The following is a 22,229-nucleotide window of genomic DNA, read 5'->3' as shown; positions in this document are numbered from 1 at the left end:
CAAAATCTGTAAACAATTACAGAAAAAAATAGTTTGAAATCATTTATACTTTTTAAATATTCCATTGTTATATATACAGTGTGTTTGTGTTCTCGTGGACAACTAACAACTTTTTCATTTTAAATAGAACACCCTGCAGATCATTACTTTTTTAAATTCTAGACATAATTCATATGTAATATCCGATCTTGACATATTTCGAATTTTCTATCAAAAGTGACGTGAGTCTAAATATATCTATTGATTTCTCCTACTGCAAGTCTTTGTTATACATTTGACATTGATGATCAACTAAAAGTAACAAAAAATTTAAATGTAAAAATCCTTTTTTTTTTTAATCTTATAATTTTATCGTATTTCGCTTTTAGAAAAGGGTGACTTTGTATAAGGTTGCCTCTTTGAAAAAGTTGGAGATTTCCAAAATAATAGCAATAAAGGTATTTATTCTTTGTAAAAATGCTATAATAACGAAACAAAAAAAAAACAATCGAGCACAACAGCAACGTCAATGTTTCGCTTTGCTGTTCGGAAATTAATGTTTGACTGTTTTATGCCACCTACCTTAGCTATTTTTGATTGTTATGGTTATTTTAATGCAACAAAATATCTTAAGTTTATAAACCTATTGAAAAAAAACTAAATAGTATAAAAAATACTAACAATAAGTAAAACAAATTCAAAATATAATTTATTAATTGCAACATTCAGATAAACAATAATATAAAAATGAGATTTTTTATAATAAGGTTTGTTTGTTCCCTAGTAGATTATCAAAATTTTTCTATTACTCGTATACAGTTTTTTGAAGGATTTTTGTCCATTTGGATATTTTTCAGCAAATGTCTAAATGTTTTTGTCAAACGACAGTAAATAGTAGATGCAATTTCTGTAGTGTTCGATTGTTTTATTGATAATATTTTGAAATCTACAAACTTTTTAAATATTAAACCTTATAGTCAGTCACCTTTTCTATAAATGATAAAATTATAAACATTGACTTAACGATTTTTTTCAATGAAATTTTTAGTCTTAGTTTTTGGCCACCCTGTATTTATTGATTTGATATGTAACGTAGCTTTTCGTCGGAAAATTCGATAGATATATTGAGGACTTACAAACGTCACTTTTGCCTTCACATAGAGGGTGTTTTAAAACAACAAAATTGCCCGCGAAAATAAAAACATCCTGTATATACAACAATATAATATTTTAAAAGTGTTTTTGATAATTTTTTACAGGTTTCGGAGGGGTTCATAAAAGAAAGTTTCATTTATATTTTCTATTAGAAGATAACATGAAACTGTTATAATTAATTAAAGGGAAAGAGAGGTCGGGAGTTAGATGCAGGTTAAATAAAACAAAATTATAAAATAAAAGAACTATCTCATGTACATCAAATGACGTTTTTGTGTAAATAAATATAATATAACATTTAACAGACAGATAATAACACGAGTTGATAAAACATAGCCATTTTGGCACTGGAGTTCACCCACCATTTGGATGAAAATACAAAATTTTGACGGTACGTGGATGAGTATATATTTCGGCTAAGATTTAAGGCGTTTCAATACAAAAATTATAAAAACGTCTGTAGGAACATAACCCCATTTTGCAATCGCAAGTGTCACCTTATCCCGCACCACACGGCGTGGCTCTGTCACGCACCAAGACGTTGTCTCGAAACTTTATACCGGTTGTCCGAATTATCGCTATCACACCAATTTGAGTTCGCTCACGATCGTATACACGGCGATCCAAATAATGAGGAGCACTATAGTGCCCACAAAAAAGTACGTCTTCTTTTTGTGCCATGGGCTGTTGTTGGCTAAGTCGGGAGGTTGGAACCGTTGCCTCGCGCTTCGACAGACTTCGGGGGTACACGTGGTGGTTGCTTTCGTGGTCAAGTCTCCATTGGTTACGACGCTGTTCAGTTCGGTGCCGGCTTCCGAACCTTTGAAGGCTTTGTTTTCCATCTGGAATTTCAACGTAGTAGATCAAGATTATTTGCATTTTTAAAAATTAGACAAATATAATTTCATTTGATTACAGATCCTAATATTCTTCCGTCAACACGTTATAACAGGTTAGGGACACTATTGGTGGTCCATAATGAAGGCACCAAAAGCAATCCTAGATTAAATGTTTCTGATGACTAAGATACAGAGTGTTGTTAAAGTTCAGTTTTTGAAATTGTTATTTCTCTATAGCCCAAGCGGTTTATGAAATATCTACATTAAACGAGGCTGTTATAATCTCGCTATTTGTTTCACAACTTTTTTGTTGGTACCGTTCGGTTACCTTTTTTTTTGAAAATTATCAAAAATGAATAGGATTAAAAATACGTGCTTTCTTTTTGAAATGGGCTTATGAGAAGCTTATACCAACCAAGCTTAATAAAATTATTAAAAAACATACAGGCCGATCCATTAAAAAAAAACAATTTTAGTTTATGCAGTGTGATCAAAATAAGGATGGTATAGCAGGGGGATGTCAGAAACCATAGGAAATACAGGGTCGATTGAAAGGATGAAAGAATTTTATGAGAAACTTAAATCTGTCCCCAAAATGGCATAAAACAGAATTATTTTATTTGTAGGTCTAAATATATTAAATTAAATTTTCTTATGGGAGCCATATTGAATATTTTTATTATTAGATACGGTCACAATAACAAAATTTTATTTTTTTTATAGTAGACCATAATCGTTCTCGATAGATTTTCGGAAAAACAAAAGTTTTCACAATCCAGTTAAACTTTACACTAAGTTAAATAACGCTGATGTAAAAAGGTGTAAAGAAATATGAGTGCTGATGCTGACTGTGTTTGCTATTGATAAATATAATAATTGTTGAAGATATTCCTATCGATCACTAAGTTAACAACAAAAAGCTGTTTTGTAATTTGGATCGATACGTTTCGCATTGATTTAAATATAAAATAATACGTCATGCAATTTTTCAAACCAAACGCATACGCTCTGTCGAAGTTTCTCTTACTTTCGTATGTTATTTTATGAGCATTGTCAAATTTTTTGAATTCAACAAGAAATTGGAAAAGATTGAAATTATAAAGAAAGTTACATATCCTATGACTACGCTTGATGTCGAATGTGATCGTAAAGTTTCAATTGCTATTTGGGCAGACACTCTGTAGTGTCGCAATATTTGCATTTTTATTTTAAATGCGTGGGAGTAATATCGAATCACTTCAAAAGGAAATTTGATTCGAATTATCTTTATTAATGACTGACTGACGTAATACGATCACGTGTTAAGAAAGTACTTGAAATAAAAATTATTTATTGTTAAAGGTGCCTAAAATTTGATATTCTATTTAGTTGAAAGTTTTGATTAGTTGGTTTGCTTTTAATTTATTCCATTTATTGTTAACTGTCCCAATTTGAAGATTTTTTTTGTTTTCAGAAATGGCATGAAATTACTATTTCACTATCACAAGAAGCAGTAAAACCTGATTGTTGACAATACTCAATTTTATATATGCAGGCAACAATTTAAAAAGTATTTCTCATATAAATTTCTCATCAATATTAACACACCACCAAAATGTTGATCAAAGTTTATTTTTCGCTGATTCGATTTGGATAAATATTTTTTTATATTGTAGCTTAAATTTTCAGAAACGATTATATTATTTATTATATATTATTATATTATTATTATATTATTATATATTATATTATTAAATGAAAAGCAAAAATATCACAAATAGTACGAAGAGCATAAAAGACCTCAACCCAATAGAACACCACGGTAAAAATTGATGCGCCGCAGGAGACACTGTTATTTTAGTAGAGAAATTACTGATTTTCCGCACATTCTAACCTGTTTAACGAAATCCAGGCATATATTGAGAAAATATTGGGGTAAAAATGCCGCATTCAAACTTATTGATGATTTGTCACCGGGCATCTTGGTTAATGAATGCCGTAAGGTCATTGGTTAAAAAAATGTTTCTATTTTATATATATTATATAAGTTCTTGTATTAACGGCATGGGCAAAAGGGCCTTTGTATCTCTGGGGTAAGGCAGCTTAGAGATCATCAATCCGCACCCTTGGAAGATGTAGAACAAATTAAACGTCTGGTTCAAAGTGCGACTCCTGAATGTCAATCGGTTATGAGTAAAAAACTGGTTTTGCTTTGAACATGCCTAAAACTTAAATTTAAATAAAAATGTTTTTTATAACATCGTTTCTGAAGATTTAAACTACAAAAAAATTCACATATTCAACTCCATAAAAAAATCGAGTCAGCACTTCGCGAGAAAACGAACATTCGAATTTTAGCGGGGCTTTAATTTTGAAATATCTATCTAGTTCGTTATATTGCCGCATTTTGTTCGTCGAAACCGGAACAACATGCACGTGCAATACCAAAACTTTTTAGTAACCCTCTAAATAATTATGCTTACCTAAAATGTATGTACATAATTATTTTCTACACTTTTTTCTTAAAATTGGTCGCCGTATTTTATTAATGTTACATTTTAAAAGGCTTGTTTGTGCTTATTATAACGCTCAAACTCTATGATTGATTGATATTTTTTTAACATTTATAGTGTTCACCATTTATTTAACGAATTCGATTATAAAAACAAATTCAGGCCCATTTTTCAATTAACGGTCTAACTAAAACATGGAATATTTTTTAGAAGGTTATAAAAATATTATTTAACAAAACTGGATGGTTCATTAGAACAAAAAATTTTAGAATATAGAATAAAATACATTTAAAATCATTCGGTGCTATTATCAAAACGAGATAGTAAGGTATTGTTCTAAAAGGACAGAATTTTATTTTTGTCCTGTAAGTTTAAACATTCAATATGCAATTAAAAACAAAAATATTTGAGAGAGTCGATACAATTAACGACAAGAAAAATAACGAACATAATACTTAAAAATTGTTGCTATCAAAAGCAGAAAAGGCATAGTCGGCGACAAGTGATGGCAGCAAAAGTGAGAAAATATCATTAAAAAATACAACGAACAAAAGAGGATTTAATAAGATACCTTCAGGAACCCCAACGTGATTCTGAAATAAAGTAAATCTTTAACCTTTTTTTTAATCATTAAAATGCTATTTTTAGATAAGTTGTCAGTGCCATTTTGGGGAAAGCGGGCCGGTATGATTTTTTATCGCATTTCAAGCACTGGCAAATTTAAATTTTATGTAAATTGAATGATAAAAATTGTCTTGGAATGCGGACATTTTGAAATTCTCTATAGATGTATGTATGGACGACCCGGTTAAAAAAAAATTACCGCATAGATTTACAATCGTCCGCGCATAGGAACTTTCTTTTTCAGTAGATTCGGAAATTATTAAGCAAAATTAGAACTTGAAACTTGTAATACATAAAAATTCGTAGTAGAAACGGTAGCGGGTCATAAATCCCAATCTCGGCTTCTTTTATCATCATCGAGTGTCAAGAAATACTACTAATACTACTGAAAAGTGCTAGGGATTTTTTACATTATGTCTCAAACTATATCATCTTGACTTTTGACGTCAATTATCGAAGTAAAATAAAACACCTGACAGAGACAGAACATCAAGAACCGACTATTAAGCTATTTAAAAAAAGTGCAATACCGCATTTTATCAGTTCTCAACTGCTTTATTATTAATTACATTTAATACAATTTACAAGTTCTGCATTTGTATTTCGATGATAGTTTAAACTAGAGTACTTCGCAGACAACACCCAGTTTGGAATAAATTTCTCTTCTGACCTAGCGTGAATTATGATTATGATTTTCCTTTATTTGAAAGTGCTTTTGTCTGACAGTTCTTAATGGAATCAATCCATCCTTTGGATACTGTATCATGTGGATCAAAACAAGTTTCATCTAGGTACATTTGGATTTGGTTTTTGGATCTATAATTTCATGAGGATAATTAATTCTCCAATTGCGCAATGTGTCAGATTTTATTACCACTTGTTTTTTGTCTACTTTGCGGTATTTAAATGCCCTGGTACAAAAAACTTAATGCCACGGCTAATAATTGTTTTTTAAATTTCTTCTAACTTCGTATTCAGTTTATCCAAAGTAGAAACAATCTGGTTTTGATAAAGGCAATATATTTTCCGTCCGTCTGTCATATTTTGTTCACTATTGTCCAGACGGTGGGATTGAAAATCACTACGTTTTTCCTTTTAAACTTCTTGTTTGATGAATCCTCTACTCAATAAACATTCATACACTTGTTTGCACAATTTGTTTTGAATCTAATGTAATTTCGACACGATATAACGGAAAAATTAGTAATATATTCGTAAGAACCTTTCTCGAAACGCATGGTAAAAAGTATTGGTTGCTGGATTTACTGAGTATATTTTGGGGGAAGACGATATAATTTGAGACACACTATACGCTAATATTTTGATATTTTGACAGAGTGTATATTTGGTCCTGGAAAACAGAAAGTTTTATATCCAGCAAAGCAAATTCAAAATTAAAACGATGGTGAAAAACGTACGTGATCGATTATTCGCTCCATGTTTTCCACACGTCCTCTATCCGTGGGTTAAATGTAGCGTAAAATTTAAATCACGTACACATTTTAACACTTTCCCGGGGTACTGATTCGGCTGGACGTACTGATCAAAACAACCCGCGGTCGCATCTGTAAACCACTCGATTGTCGATAACGAAAATGTTTATCGTCGCGTTCTCAGCGGTCTGCGGACAACTTCTGCTTATCTGTCATAGGTCTAGGTAAACCGTAAAGCAATGTTTGCATAAATCGAGGAATAATAATCATCGTTGCATATTACCTATTGTTCAATTACTCATCCGCGCGACTTTTTGTTTATTTCTGCTTTGACCATTGCGTTTTTCGAAAACGTAATTGTATATAGTCGGAAAATTATCTACATTAATAATAAATACGTAACTACATAAAAGCTCAAGCTGTCCATAAATAAAAAAAAAACAGAAATCAACGAATAACAAATACATCGGAAAAAGAATACAAACAAATAATAAGAAAATAGAAACAAATCTGAGCTGTGGATATATTAAGTTATTAAATTATTAAAGTATGATAAGCTCAGTCTATGTGTTAGACTTTAAATTCAACTATAAGAATAAAAACAGTGTCCGAATGGCTATTCCTATTTTCCTTTTAAAAAGATATTCATTTAACGATCTTATGTTAAAGCTGAAAACATTGTACAGTGTGTCCCATTTTTTATGCTTTTTCGGCGTTAATAATTAATAAGGCTACTTTTTCATGCTCAAAAAGAAATACTATAGCTATCGGAGGTGATTTTGCATTTTTAGACACCCTCTTTAGTTTGGTTACCTTCTGAAACTCATAAACTTCGATGTACAAACTAAACTTGTGTTTTTTAAAATAAAACGCCCTGTATGTTTTGTACTAATTTGATTGGGCTTGTTATGAGCTTTTCAAAAATATATAATATATAAGAGGTAATCCAAATGCAAAGCATATGTTTTTTTTTTTTTTTTTTAACAACTAATAACTAAAAACTTATTTGTGACTCGGTATCAAAAACTCAAATCTAACTAAGAGTAGCCCAACCTTCATCTCGTGATTTGTTAAAAATACAAATGCCCGTGTTATTTACTAATAGGCTGACAAATGTTAAGATGGCACTGTTTCAGCAGACCTATGTAATGAGACCCGTGCCGGAAAAAATATTAAGCTCCTTCAGACATAAAATTCGGATTGGCGCCATTGTTTTCATATGTTCAATTAGAATGAGCTGGTCAAAGTTTCAACATTATGCAATATTTCCAGACGGTCGCGTTTGTTTACCGTTAACAGCGCCACCAACGGAGAATGAATTCGCGAATATGTTTTCGAATCGCAGTAAGAATATATTTTGACTAGACTTGCAGAAGGCAACTTTGCGTCACCGAATGTGTTTGCATACGAAGAGATTTTTCCGTAATTACTGGTGTGGAACGAGTAATTTCAAGTCAAATTGTGTTATAAAAAAGTTACAAGTGTCAAATAAACTTCGAACGAACTCCTGATTGACATATATCCAAATCCAATCCAATCCAAAAAATATCTATCTATTTTTTAGTCGTAGCTTAAATCTTCAGAAATTCAAGTTTTAGAAGAAAACAGTTTTATTCTCAATGTTTGTCACATTCTGTGAGAATTCCCGACATAGCTCCACCTTTTCTTAGAATCTTGTTTTTTTTATTCACGTCTTTATCTCTCTTATTATTCCAGACCATGCATTCCAAGAATAATGAGATAAATATTGAGACCTTGAACTGGCCCTCACGCGGTCCAGACTTTAACCCAATAGAACATTTGTGAGATCAACTGGGCAGGTATGCAGAGTATGCAGGTAGCTTAAAGATTATTAACCGCCACCTGCCTTCTCGGATGATGTAGAAAACATCAGAGAAATATGGACTAATATGGATCAATCACAAATTAAACGTCAGGGTCGAAGTGCGAGTCGTCTATGTTAATCGGTTATAAGGAGTAAGGGAGAAAACACCCGATAATGACTCTTTCTTTGTTTAATGTTATGATTATGTTTTAACTTTTTTTTGTAATGAACTTAATTGTCATGTTAGAAACTAAATTCCGCATCTCATTTAGTAAGTGAGCTACGGCTACCCGACTTAAGACACCTAATAGTGTTGACGGAAAATGTTTTTCATAACATCGTGTCTGAAGACTTAACCTACAATTTAATATATATTTAAATCGCAGCAGCAGTGTGAGAGACAATTAACTTTGAAATTGACCCAAATTTTATTGGGGCGTTAATTCTGATGCGATATGTATATTGCAACGATTATTGCACCTGTACCCGGCTTTTGTTAAAAGCCGCAAATTTCATAATGAGTTTTCTGTGTTGCAGCATAAAATTACAAAACTTCAACAATGAATTAGCTGCTACATGAATGCGCCGTGTTTGTTCTTACCGTTGTATGGTTGTTACTCGATTTGTCAAGTCGAAGTGCCGGCGGGTAATGCTGACGATAAACTGCCGAAGAAATTGCAGTTAGTATTTTGGGTTCCCTCTGCATAATTATTCAAGATAGGTACCGTTTATTCTGTTAGCAAAATAACAAAGAGGTTGTCCTAGATACATGTATTGGTTACAATTATTTAAAAACATTTGCTTGGGTCTAAAAACGTATAATAAACACTTCAAGGGGTGGGCTTAACTTTGTTTCAGTCTTATTTTAAATAGTGGCTCTAATGTTACACAATACTAGAGGCTGATTTAATTCATTAGATATCTTTATTACCTTTAAAATTGCTGCACAGCTCATACAAATTAATTAAATTTCAAGAACGCATAAAGAACTTTATATTTACCTTTGGTGTTTTTTGATTGAATTAAAGCATTAAAATTACCACAATACTAAAATTTGCCTCAATCCAAATTTAATTTTCTCGCGAACTTCCCACTCTATTTGGATATACATATATTTTTTTAAACTCTGTTGCTTAAATCTGCGGGAATGCTATGGGAAACATTTTTAAGAAAAAACAGTTTTATACTCAATGTTTGTCTCATTCTGTTGAAATTCCCGTCAACGCTATTAGGTGTCTGTCGAAGGCAATGCAATCTTTTTTCAGCATTTTGTTTTTTTTTATCCACGTCTTTATCTCACTTATTAAACGAAATTCAGGATTTAGTGCCAAAAGCAACAATTACACTTTACTACAAACAATATCATAATCATCTGATTGATCGATATTCGTCCATATTTTCCTGAAAATGTTTTGTACATCATTCAAGGAGGCAAGTGAGGGTTGATGATTTCTAAGGTAAAGTCTGTTCATAGGTATAAGAAAGTTACTAACTGATACGAATTAAGGAAAGACCCGGGCAAGCTTTAAGAATGAAATATGGCCGAACAGGTCTGTACTTTGCTTAGAATTTAATTATTTGGGGTTTTGTTAGGAAAGATACTAAACAACATTTATTTATTTATGTTTAAATCTAAAATAAAATTACAAATTATTTTTATTACCTACTTAAATTACTTAAAATTATCCACATAACATATCAGTATCATTATCGGTATCATCGCCTGTTCTAATTATTATTTGTTCTATATTATTTGTAATATGGATATACGATTGGCCTTTTCTATATGTTAAACAGAATTTGCGGATTTAACTTGGGGAAAAACATTGTTACGACGAATGGCAGATTTCAGTTGGTGCCAAACATGTTCAATGTGATTAAATATATAGGTGGAAGCCTTCAAACTGTATGCCCTAGATTTTTTGCATAATTATCACAGACGTATTCCTTTTGTAGGTTCAAGCTTTGTAGAAGCTCAATTAATTGCTTTTTGGTATAATCTTCGTGAAAATAAATGTCGTTATTATACATGTAGTTTTGGATTGTTGCTTGTGTGTCGCATGAGGAAGGGGTCAACTGTCTACTGTGATAACTTGCATTGTCTTTTACAATGACGCTATTAGGAGGAATGTTTGGACCTAGTTTGTTTTTAAACCAACTTTCAAATAAATCAGCGGTGGTGTCTTCAGGGTAATCCAGAGAAGAATCTTTAATATTTTTCGCAGACAGAGAAAGTCCATTTGGAATCCAACCATCAGCATGCAAAATAGTTATTCTTTTACCTCTTTTTTATGGCGCGTTTGTTTTACACTTATGAGTTGAGTCAACCCAACCCTTTTCCGTGGTATCATAAGCGTCGAACCAGATTTCCTATTTTTTTTTTTAGATATTCCAGTCGCCATTTCCGAATTCTAAAAGATTCCATTAAACCTTGCCTTTTGTCAATTTTTTAAATCTAAAACCCATGTGTTGAATACACTTCCATAAGGTAGTTCTGCCACATTTAATACCGGTTTCATCTTTTCGAAACCTCCTAACTAAGATATCTAATGTAGGCACGTTTTGTTCCTCGTATAACTGGTAAATTTTACGCCGTATTATATCATGATCACTTTCATCTACACTCGAGAAAATGTCAACATCGCTTCTTTTTTCCTCGCTGAAATGGGATTATTCACAATTTTCCATACAGTTGATATTGGAATTTTCGTCAATGTGGCTGTTTCTTCTAAAGATGCTTGCTTGCTGGCACCACGTTCAATGAGAGGCAAATAAACATTGTTTATAACTTCCTTAGTCTCAATAGAATAGTGTTTTTTACATTTGGGCGGGAGCAACTTTGAAAAAATTAATTTAATTTTGATGGGAAGTTCATGCTGAGTGTTCTATTTCGCCAATTAAGTATACGAGCATATGTAAGTAACTACATTTTATAAATGTATTGGCAAGTGCGGGGTTGCCACATATATCACAAACCTACACACAAATTCTAAGAAACATTACTTTAAAAATCTCTGCCGACTAAAGTTTCATATTTACTTCCGCAAGTAGACGTATTCCATATTTTCAAAATTTGACAGGACAAGGTAGATAGATTCTTCCATTAATAAGAGCCCAAAGTTCTTGTATTAAAAAGGTAGTAAACTACACGTATACTCACATTATCACCAGCGTTCAAAACTACATCACACAACAGCGAAATGTAAAAATATCACCTCTCATGCAACGTCCACGCACCAATCTCTCGATGCCACTATATTATTTAATCATTAAGTAAGTTCTCTAGTCGCGGTTGATGATTGCAACGAGGTAACTTTCACTTTGTCGGTTTGTTATTATTGGCCTGCGGCGTTTGTTGATCCGAGATGTACTGAGTATATTTGATTTTGTTATTATAATAATGATAAATTATATTCAAATAGGCGTATTAATTATACATGTTATTGATAAATCGTTATATTATTTATTTATTTATTTATTTACATATTAACGGTTTAACCATTTTACAAAATTTTTACATTCATATTAAAGGTACAGAGAGAAACACAGCAATATAACAACTAGAAACTAGAACAAAATGTAACAATAACGATAAACAGAATTAACTGGCAGCACTCAAACGCAACACATCATAACGAAATGAGCGGAGGCTGCCGACAAAAGGATCAAGCTTTAAACAGTTGCACGCTTTCAGCATTCTAGTGAGGGGTGAATAAACTCCATAATTTGCGCGATGGTAAGAGTTGGACAATAATACCAACCATTCAGAATCTTAAAGAGAAAAACTAAATCACTCTGAGATCTTCTAGCTTGAAGATTATCAATATTGAAGGCCTTAGCTATAATACTGTAGTTGATCTGATACCCATTATAGATATTAATATGCGCCTTTGAAGCCAAAGATCTTAAAAATGCTTTCTGAACGACTTCGATGTTATCTATATGGCAGGCATAATATGGAGACCATACCACAGATGCATGCTCAAGTATAGAGCGAACCAAAGAGATGTAAAGGAGTTTAAAAGACAATGTGGAATAAGTTGGCCAGTATTGCGTACAACAAACCCAAGGACTCGCATTGACCTGTTTACTACTTCAGCAAAATGTGTCACCAAATTTAGTTTAGAATCGAAGCAAACACCCAAGTCTTTAATACTAGTAACGGCCTCGATCACGATTCCATCAATGCTATACTGGTTGTTAACCATACTCAACGAACGAGTGAAGCTAATACTACAGCATTTCTTTACACTGAACCACATGCAAATACTATCCACGTCTCTCTGCAGAGCATCCTTGCCTGATCCAACCCTCCTGAATATCTTCAAATCATCCGCAAATAAAAGACACTGCGATTCCGAAACTACACTAACAATATCATTTATAAACAAGTTAAAAAGGTGGGTCCAGTGTGAGAACCTTGAGGGACTCCCGAAAAAATATCAATTTTACCTGAGACATAATCGATATTATAAATTGATATTGACATTGACATAATTGACATTATAAATTCTAACTTCCAAAACTGGAAGATAAAATTCAAAAACTGACCCTTTTGAACATGCAGAATTCAAAAATGCTAACAACAGCGGATTGTTTGATAGAAGAATTTCGGGCGATAGTTAATTTACGACCGCGTTCGCCGAAATTGTATGTTGCTGGTAGATATTTTCGCAGCACCTGATGTAATTTGCTAACAAATGAACAGTGATAGTTTATTAGATAGCAACAAAAGTGTCAAATAAGAGAATGAGATAGACTAAATTACAAGAATAAGAAACTGTAACAGTATATTGTGCAACAAGTGCGGTAAACGGCATTGGAGTCAAGAGTTTATTTGGCACCAGCGGAGCAAGTGTTTAATAACTAAGACTTTAAAAGGTTACCAAACGGTTTGCATACTATACTTTTTCTACAATCATTAGTTTTTGGGTATATTTTTGCAAAACAAGACTAATACATTCGCTGACACATACACATTTACTTTTGTAGACTCTTCTTGGAGCAGTTAGTTTTGGTTAGTTTAAATCTGTCCAACGAATAAAATTAAATGTTCTTTGATTACTTATTTAAAAATTTAAAATAAAATTAATTAAAAATTACATTTTAGTTCAAAAGGTAATTAGGTTTAAAGCTCCCGTTAAGATGCCCGTCAAGAAGTACAGTTTAGCGATATCTGACGCACCATCTACGTTCTAAATGGCGAATAAGTAAAGTTAAAACAGAGTCGAGAGTTTTAAAAACCAATGCCATTTAGCCATTTTGCAGTAAGCTTACGCAAATTTCCGTGTGGACACGACCCGATAAATACTTGTTTAGATGCCTATTTAAGTTATTTTTTTGGTTGTAAATAATAATTTGTGACAGTTTTTGTTTGCGGATATGCAACAGTAAAAGTGTTTGTGAGTTTGAGAGTCAGAATTTGGGATTACCAATTTGTAAGGTTGTAAAGAATTGGAAATATTTGTAGCTCTGTGGTAAAGAATAACACTGCCATAGTATATTATGCAACAAGTGCTGTAAACGGCATTTGACTCACGAGTTTTAATAAACGAGTGAGTTAAAAAGTTTACCGAACGTGTTGCGTACTATACTTTTTCTACGACCGTTAGTTTTTGGGTAAATATCTCCGACAACATCCGATTGCTCCCAAACCCGTGCGGTAAAATCCCGGAAATGTCCGAAATGGCTCGGATTCGTGGGAAACGAAACTGACGTGGTAAAGCGACGCTTCCCGTCAGATCGGTGCGTAATTAGGTATTTTACAGACGGAAGTAGAAAAAATATTTAACTGGAGATGTTAGTCGATATGACTGGGGAATGACTAAATAATGAATGTGATTAAAACGAGTTTAAATTTGTTGCTTAATAGTGGACTAGAGTATTTTTTTTGCGGTTTGAACTTATGATATTGGCAATGTTCGGTTTGTACCAAAAATTAATGGGGAATTGTTTCTTGTGTTAGCAGACAAAGTAATAAGACCGCTTGATCATATTTGGACGTATTATTTAGTAGTATTTAGTAGTAATTTTGTTAACGCGATTAACCAAAAGCAAACAATTTATTTTTGGGGTATGATTTTTGTTTAATATTTACTAGTATTAGCTATTTTGTCTAATACCAAAAACATTAATCGGTAACCCTTTGCAGAGTTAGTAGACAAAATAATATGTCAGCTGAGCCAGTTTTCTTATTATTTGAGTTCATTAATCGCGAGGCTGCACGATTTGGCAATCTTGCAACATGGCCAACCAAATGTCGGTTTATCGCTGTCACTATTTGATTTCAATAACATCCTGTATAAAGAGTGCAATTTGCATTAATTTTTAAGCTGTTTTAAATAATGTGAAAAATATTGATTTTAGGCCTAAGAAGTCTGATATTCGTTGCAAATTCTACAGGGTATTTCAAAAGTAAATGTTATAAACTTTTCTGAAACATATTTCTCTCTCATACAAATCCGCACAACTCGTAAGGACTTTTGGTTGGTGTTGTCATTATTTGCTTTTCAGTAACAAATTACGAATACTTGATGAATGGTTTTATAATTTAGTATTTTATAGTTTGGAATAGTTACCTTATTGCAGACGTTTGGCCTAAATAAAAATCTTTTCAGCCACGATGTAAACGCGTACATTAACCGCAAAACTTGGCACTTCGGTAGATTTTGATGCTTTCATATCATAAAAAATTCAAGTCAAAATTTGACGTAGCTTTGTGACAACGACTGCGAATAATTAAAATTGTATAAAACTGCGAGGAAAATATATTCTGTGTGCAAGGTCTACTAAATTACATGCTATAGTAAATTTAAAGCTTGCTGAGTTAGCAGAGTAGTAATAAATTAGCAAAATATAATTTTTTAAAATTTGGTATATTTTGTATTGAGATAAATAAATATTCTTTAGTAAAATGTCACTCAGGATGTTAAAGTTTACTTTACAATTCTATGTAGCTCAATCTGTTTCTCACATATCGGCACTACAACTTAGATTAGAAGGCATGCATAGAATGCATCCTATTTTTTGCGAAATATAATAATAATAATAATAATAATCATAATGTTTATTTCCATTGACTTTTAACAAAAGTATTGGATGATGTCAACAAGTAAAAAAAAAAAAACATTAGAACACTAAAATACAAACTTTAAAAACAGATACGTACAAACACACAAAGTATATCACACTGAGAGATCGGCGTTACTACAATCAAAGTGTTCTTCGATAGAATAAAAAACGTTTTTATTCAAAGCTTTAATTTTTGCTTAAATAAATGGACAGGCAACTTATTATATAGTTTTATTGGTAAAATCATAGGGCTGTTAGCTACTTTGGCTAACTTATGACTTGTTCGAACAATACGTTTTTCGCCAAATAACAAAAGTATGCATAGCCATTTTGTTTAATACGTGGTCAATTTGGCCTGTCCAGCACAAATTACTATCTATGAACCAACCCAAATACTTAACAACGTTAGTCTGATTAATCGATTTATCCTGCATTCTAACCAATAAGCTCTCGTTCAAATCCCTAAGCGAAAACAACATCATCTCAGTCCATGTCCCCTTCAAACAAATACCGTTACGTTCACAGGGTATTTCATCGTACCCAGCTGAACCTTTTTTTGTAACTGACGAAATAATGCATCGAAGTTCAACACCCGTGAAAGGTGTTAAGAATAGACTTCGACTTTACGATTTTTTATTAGTTGTTTGTGTTGTTTTTATATTATTTATTACTTCTCTAACGGAATTCGCAAAGAAGTCGTTAAATTTTTCAGAAGTCGCGTGTAAATCGACATATATGTAGACAATATGTAGATGGCGTTAGTTACACTCTATAATATCGCTATATAATGTCGCCACTTTTTTTGTTAGTACCATTCCGTTGTTTTTTTTTAAATATGATGAAAGAGTGATTTTTTTTCTATAAAATATATTTTCTTTTTAATATACCCACCTTCACAAAAAATCTGTCCCAACATGCACGGGTTCCTGAAGCCCTGTATTTACGGACTTGGAGACTCCTTGTATACATGTCACCTTATCCAAAGTCTTAAATTTCAATTTCTATGTGGGTGAAACCGCAGGCATGTGTGGACCCATTTGCTGGATACGGTATTAGACCACAACATTTTGGGGATGCCGTCAATAATGATGCCAAAGACATTGATAGACCTCCCTCCCCTATGAAATGAACTAACCAGGAGGGATGATTGAGTTCAGTCTAAGGCTGACATCATGGTACACTGGCGGCTCCAAACGCATGAGGGGGATAGCGGAAGAGCACGCAATTGAGTAGGAGGCTATGCGGAAAAGAATATTAACATGTTTTCGAACGGTGAGGCGGCGATGAAGGCGCTAGAAACACCTCATGTCGCCTCTAAGACTGAAAGAAACTGCTAAGAGGCCTTATCCATGTTAGAGTGCCGTAACAGGATAACAATGATATGGACACCAGGACATAGTGGACTGGATGGTAATGAACATAGCCAACCTCATAGCAAGGATGAGGGCGGGGGCACCAGCAATATCAGAAGAAACACAAGCATACTCGCGGCGATTACCGGGTTGACCCATTCACAGGTGTCCCATGACATAACTGCCATAGCTTTACCGTGTGTTGCTGGGATGATTTCAAGTTGAAAAGGTCAAGTTAATATATACTTGGAACGCTACTCTAACTGAGCTACGAGCATTTGAAATTTTAAAGACCATTTAAAAAGAAACCGCTTTCTTGAATTAGTTGTTCCAATATTATGTTCTGCTGATAATATTATTATTAATTTATATATTATTATATTAAAATAATTTTAATATTATTATTAAAAAGATGGCTGCGAATCTTATGTATAGTGACAGTAAACTAGCAATGAGCAGATCAAATCTGAAAATTCTCCTAGGGATGTATAGCGAGTTTCATAAAAGACTGATACTCCTTGAAAATTCCACTTTATATTTTGAGCATTATACACATCATCAGGCTGTCATATTACATTTTGGCAAAACAAGATTTGTTTTGACGTCCAATATGGGATCTAAAGGCAAGTTTATGCAAATATTTTGGGTAATAAGGATTAATACGCATATTTTTATGAGTTGAATGTGGATATCGAATGGTTCAGTTTAGCTGTTTCGCCAACTGTTTTAGCCAAAGGTGTAAGAGGTTGTACTTTTTGGAAGACTAGAAGATCTTCATCCGAAAACCCAGAGGTTGAGGAAACGGTAGGGCACACATTGTGCAGTTGCAGAGCAGTGGGAGCCTCAGATTTGAGGATGTGAGCAAAATACCCCCTCACAGTACTGCGCACTTTCCACGAGGGTAGAATGAAGATCATTTTAATTTTAACGTAAATGATTTTTCATTATTATATTCATTATTTATTTATTATTATAATTTTCATTATTTTCGTTGTTATTGTACATATTGCTCTCGTAACATTTTTACTAAATTTTAAGCGTTTCTGGAATTAATGACACTATAATAATATATAATAGTATATGCAACAAGTTCGGTAAACGGCATTTGACTCACGAGTTTATTTGGCGCGAGCGGAGCGAGTGTTTAATAAATGGGTGACTGAAAAGTTTACCGAACGTGTTGCATACTATACTTTTTCTATACTTTTTGGGTACATTTTCGCAATACAACAGGAATACATTCACTGACATGGCCGTCAAAAAATATCTCCGAAAATATCTGAATGCTCCCAAACCCGTGCGCTAAAATCCCGGAAATGTCCGAAGTGGCTCCGATCCGTTTGAAATGAAACTGATGTGGTAAAGTGACGCTTCCCGCACGCTAGTGTAATTAGGTATTTTACAGACGGGAGTAGAAAAATAAATTTAACTTGATCAATCTCGATAACAGGTGTCACATCAAAAACATTCCTAATATGAATAGCCAAAGCGCTGCCGCAAGCAACCCCATAGGCGTAAACTATCAATTCTATATTGATACTATATCAGTATATGATGGAAATCGTTATACATTGACTATCTTTCTAAATAATTGTGCAGGTTTAATTAAAAATGTTTATCGCTATTGTACATTCAATAATTGGTCAGGTAGGGCATTCAGTTTAATAGGTTCTAGAATAAACGAAGTAAATACCTGGAACGATGGATGTAAGAAACGCATTACATTTAAGTTTTGGTGATCAAAGAAATTTGGATTTTTTGGTACAAGGTCTAATAGATTTAACACCTATAAAAAATGAAACAGACACAATGGAAAGGCGCACGATCTTTAATTTCTTATAAATTAATTGCATTAAATTTGGAACGTATAAGAACTTTGCGAAATTACGAACAACAAATTTTATTCGAGGATTAACTGGCCAACTTCAAAATAATGTTAAGATACGTAATCCCCTGAATTTAGAAGTGATAATGGGTCCCGTTATCGAAAAAGAAAATTTCCTGTTAAACCAACTGTTCCCAACTGTCAATTAAATCGACCCTTTATGGCATAATCGTGATGGGAGTTGTCCATTAAGACGAAATATTAATGTTCCATTTCAGAAACACTCGTACGTTTCTCAAAGGCAACGTCAAATCATAAAAAATCAACTTCTAAATTTTAATCGCAAAAAATTCGTCCCTAATCAATTTCTAAACAATGAAACAATTTATTTTAAACTTTAATACCAATTAAAATTGTTCTCGGCAAAGCTGTCTAGATGAACCCATGGACACTTCGGCAGGAACTTCCAAACTCCTCTGATCAGTATTTTGAGGCAAACCCAAATCAAACAACCACCGAAAATATTTATTGTGAAAATAATACTGATCCATATAATTGCAAACATTATTTAAATACAAAGCATTACGATAAAATACCATATGAGTGCTATGAACTTCACCCAACTAAAAATAAACCTTACAATAGTCACATATTAGAAACTCAAGATTCGTCTTTCACTGGAAATGAAAATTTTATCTTGAATCCCATGCAGAATCAAGTAACATAGTAAATATTAATATAGCAGCTAATTTGCCGCAACTATTTATTCCGGAAATAAACGCTGAACTGTTAGGGGAATACAAAAATTTTATTGTTTGCAAAAATTGTTCAAAAATTTTACAAAAACTATAATTTTAGTGAAGACTTTTAGATTGAAACAGTTCATATGATTACTCATCATAATCAAGTAATTTTGATTACATTTCTAATATTTTAAAAACTCAAAAACATCATAAATTCTAGATTTTTGATTTTAGCGATAAGTTTGAAGGAATAATAGGTTTACATTACTGCATCAGTTAAAAGCAATATTAGATGTTAATATAAAACTGAAAGGAGCATTAAGCATCAAATACATTATGTTATTATTATTCTACCTAGGATAAAACAAGAGTCTGGTCGAAATTCCAGTTAAATATAAACATGGTTAGTTACTACAATAACCAACACTCGCGTTATTGAAATTTTAAATATTAACCAATGAAACTTTCATAATAATTTACTAAAAGTCAAGAACATAAAGCCATTCGAAAATTAGCCCATTAATTGTCGTGATATATTTTATTGTGCAATTCTTTCCTTTAACTTTTATAAAACAAATTCGACATAAAATAAACGTAACCGACAATAGTCCCATTTTCACAAAGACATACCGATACCCGCAAAAACATAAAGTTGAAATTAAATCGCAAGTTAATAAAATGCTTGAACAAGGCATTATACAAGATTCAATTTCACCTTGGTCTAACCCAATCTGGATATCTGGATAGTCTCTAAAAAATTGGACGCTTCTGGTAAAAGATAGTGGCGGCTAGTAGTAGACTATAGGAAACTAAACGGTCGGACTATAAGTGACAAATACTTCCTTCCTACCTAACTAAACTAGGTAAATGTCAATATTTTTCGACCATCGATTTAGCGAACGGATTCCATTAGATCGAGCTACGTCCGGACCAGTGTTGGACAAACTTTGATTTAAAAAAAATCAAAAACCATTGATTTTTTTTTATGTATTTTTTTTTTAATTTTCATAAGAATATGTATTTCCCGTTTTTTTTGTAGCAATTACAAAATATTGTAAAGCCACCGTACGCGCCTTTTACAAAAGAAATGTCTGTCGCGACCTGTTTTTTTCCTGATCTATAAATTGTCGTTGTCTAATACGTCTCACGTATTTAGTTGGTGATTTGTCGAAGGAGTGGAACTAGTGGAAAATTTAAATTTAAATGGCTGGAAGAAAAGAAAATAGCACATAGCCGTTTTACATTAAAGCAACAGATCCCAATAAATCTGGACATTGTTAATGTACATCATTGTTATTTTAACGATATAATTTGTTCTGTATAAGTTTTCCTGCAAATCCTGCCAAATTCCACCGAGAAAAGTTCAAGAATGTCAACGCCAAGAACTTCCAGAACCTATTAGTATTCTTCCCTAAAATTGCTAGTTCCCGGATCCTGGATCCTTGTAATTTGAATCTGCAATGATGATCCCTTCACATGCAGGCTGCTGAATCGACGCTTTCAACGATAAGATTTTATTATCTGTGCGCTTTTAACAATTAATCTGCGCTCTTTATGCCACAAATCTCTCTACGCAACACAATAAAGTTCCAAATTTCGAAATTTTATGTTTTTAAAAAGTGCGTTGCCAAAATCAAACTCAAAATTGATGGACCGCAGTGTAAACCAGCCATAGCTAGGAATAAATATTTTTCTCTAAACTTGATTATTGAAAAAAAGTCTTTATACTTCATCGCACCAATCAGTGGAAAAGGATCGAAAACAAAACAAACAAAACAACAAAAACGTAGTCTTACGTGGTGGAAAAAAGAGTTTGTTTCAGTTCTCTTTTTGTTCTTTTGTGTTCCATAAAACACAAACAAGACATAAACCTCACTTTCCGTTTAGTGGAAAACCGACAACAGGGGTACTACATATACTATAGAGAAACAAAATAAAATTCGCTCAGTAAATGTAATATATGAATTACATATATTTTTCCTCTAAGCAGTTGCTTCCCATAACGGCCAAATTGTATTCTTCAAAATAATTTGTAGCTATAGTCGTGAAAATAATGATATTGAGCCAAATGTTGTACCTTGGTAAAATGTCACTCATGCGTGAGATACATATCAATTGCTGCATAAAAATTTGTGATGTGGCGGAGAATCGATCAAACACGATCATAAAAATCAATATTTTTTGTGGAGGTGGGGGGTATCAAAATGCAAATATATAACGGTGCGTTTTATCGAAATGAACGTAGTATACAATTTTTACTTGACGAAAAATTTCCGATTCCCAGTTGCCATGTCAATATTTGTTTGGGCCATAGATAAATAACAATTTCGAGAACTTGACTTTAACACCCACCCAAATGAGCTACATTTTACTAAGTCATATTTGGTCTCATCAATATTTTTACGAGTTTAAATTAGAATTGCGTTTTGGAACATTCATTACGAACCACCCTGTATCATAAATACTGTTAGAGAATAAAATTAATTTCATACAATTACACAGTCTAAAGTCATTACTAATTTGCATTTAAACATGTCGCTAACAATGGTCTTTTATTCTATGTTTCGTATGACGTTTTAAATTTGAAATTCTTACCCCAAGCTCGGTCCGCTCTTCCAACAAAATCTCGATGCTTTTGTTCATGGCGTTCGCCGATTGCGTTAAAACGTTACTCTACTCTTCGCCATTCGCAACTATTTCGCAAAACCGATCGGACCATATCATTTCTTTTTTATTACCGGCACATATATTGTCGATAATAAACACGTTTCACTTTTGTCAAATAACCGTGTTTTATTTCGTTTTTCGCCACACTGAAAACGCAAAAATTACTGACGTCGGGTTAAAATTATTATATATAGACATCCTTGAAACGAATTTGTTGTTAAAGG

The 22,229-nt window shown here is 32.8% G+C and overlaps 2 protein-coding genes across 3 annotated transcripts in view; both read right to left on the bottom strand.

Annotated features, from left to right (window-relative positions):
- The window catches only part of LOC132703211 (uncharacterized), a 128,908-nt gene that overhangs the window by 67,127 nt on the left and 39,552 nt on the right, over positions 1-22,229 (bottom strand). The window lies entirely within an intron of this gene.
- On the bottom strand, positions 1,364-22,194 carry LOC132703505 (uncharacterized). 2 transcript variants are annotated; one of them, XM_060672817.1, is made up of 2 exons: positions 21,934-22,194; positions 1,364-1,976 (listed from the first exon to the last, which is right to left on the bottom strand). In XM_060672817.1, the coding sequence occupies exons 1-2, from the start codon at positions 21,979-21,981 to the stop codon at positions 1,716-1,718; spliced, it is 309 nt and encodes a 102-aa protein (XP_060528800.1). In that variant the 5' UTR covers positions 21,982-22,194; the 3' UTR covers positions 1,364-1,715. The 2 variants fall into 2 exon arrangements, with proteins under 2 accessions (XP_060528800.1, XP_060528801.1); XM_060672818.1 differs by lacking the exon at positions 21,934-22,194 and adding an exon at positions 6,508-6,712.

Source organism: Cylas formicarius, unplaced genomic scaffold, assembly GCF_029955315.1.
Source record: "Cylas formicarius isolate icCylForm1 unplaced genomic scaffold, icCylForm1.1 PGA_scaffold_6__28_contigs__length_40554024, whole genome shotgun sequence".
Lineage (NCBI taxonomy): Eukaryota > Metazoa > Arthropoda > Insecta > Coleoptera > Brentidae > Cylas > Cylas formicarius.
Note: the sequence above shows the minus strand (reverse complement) of the source record. Positions and strands in the feature narration are given on the sequence as shown.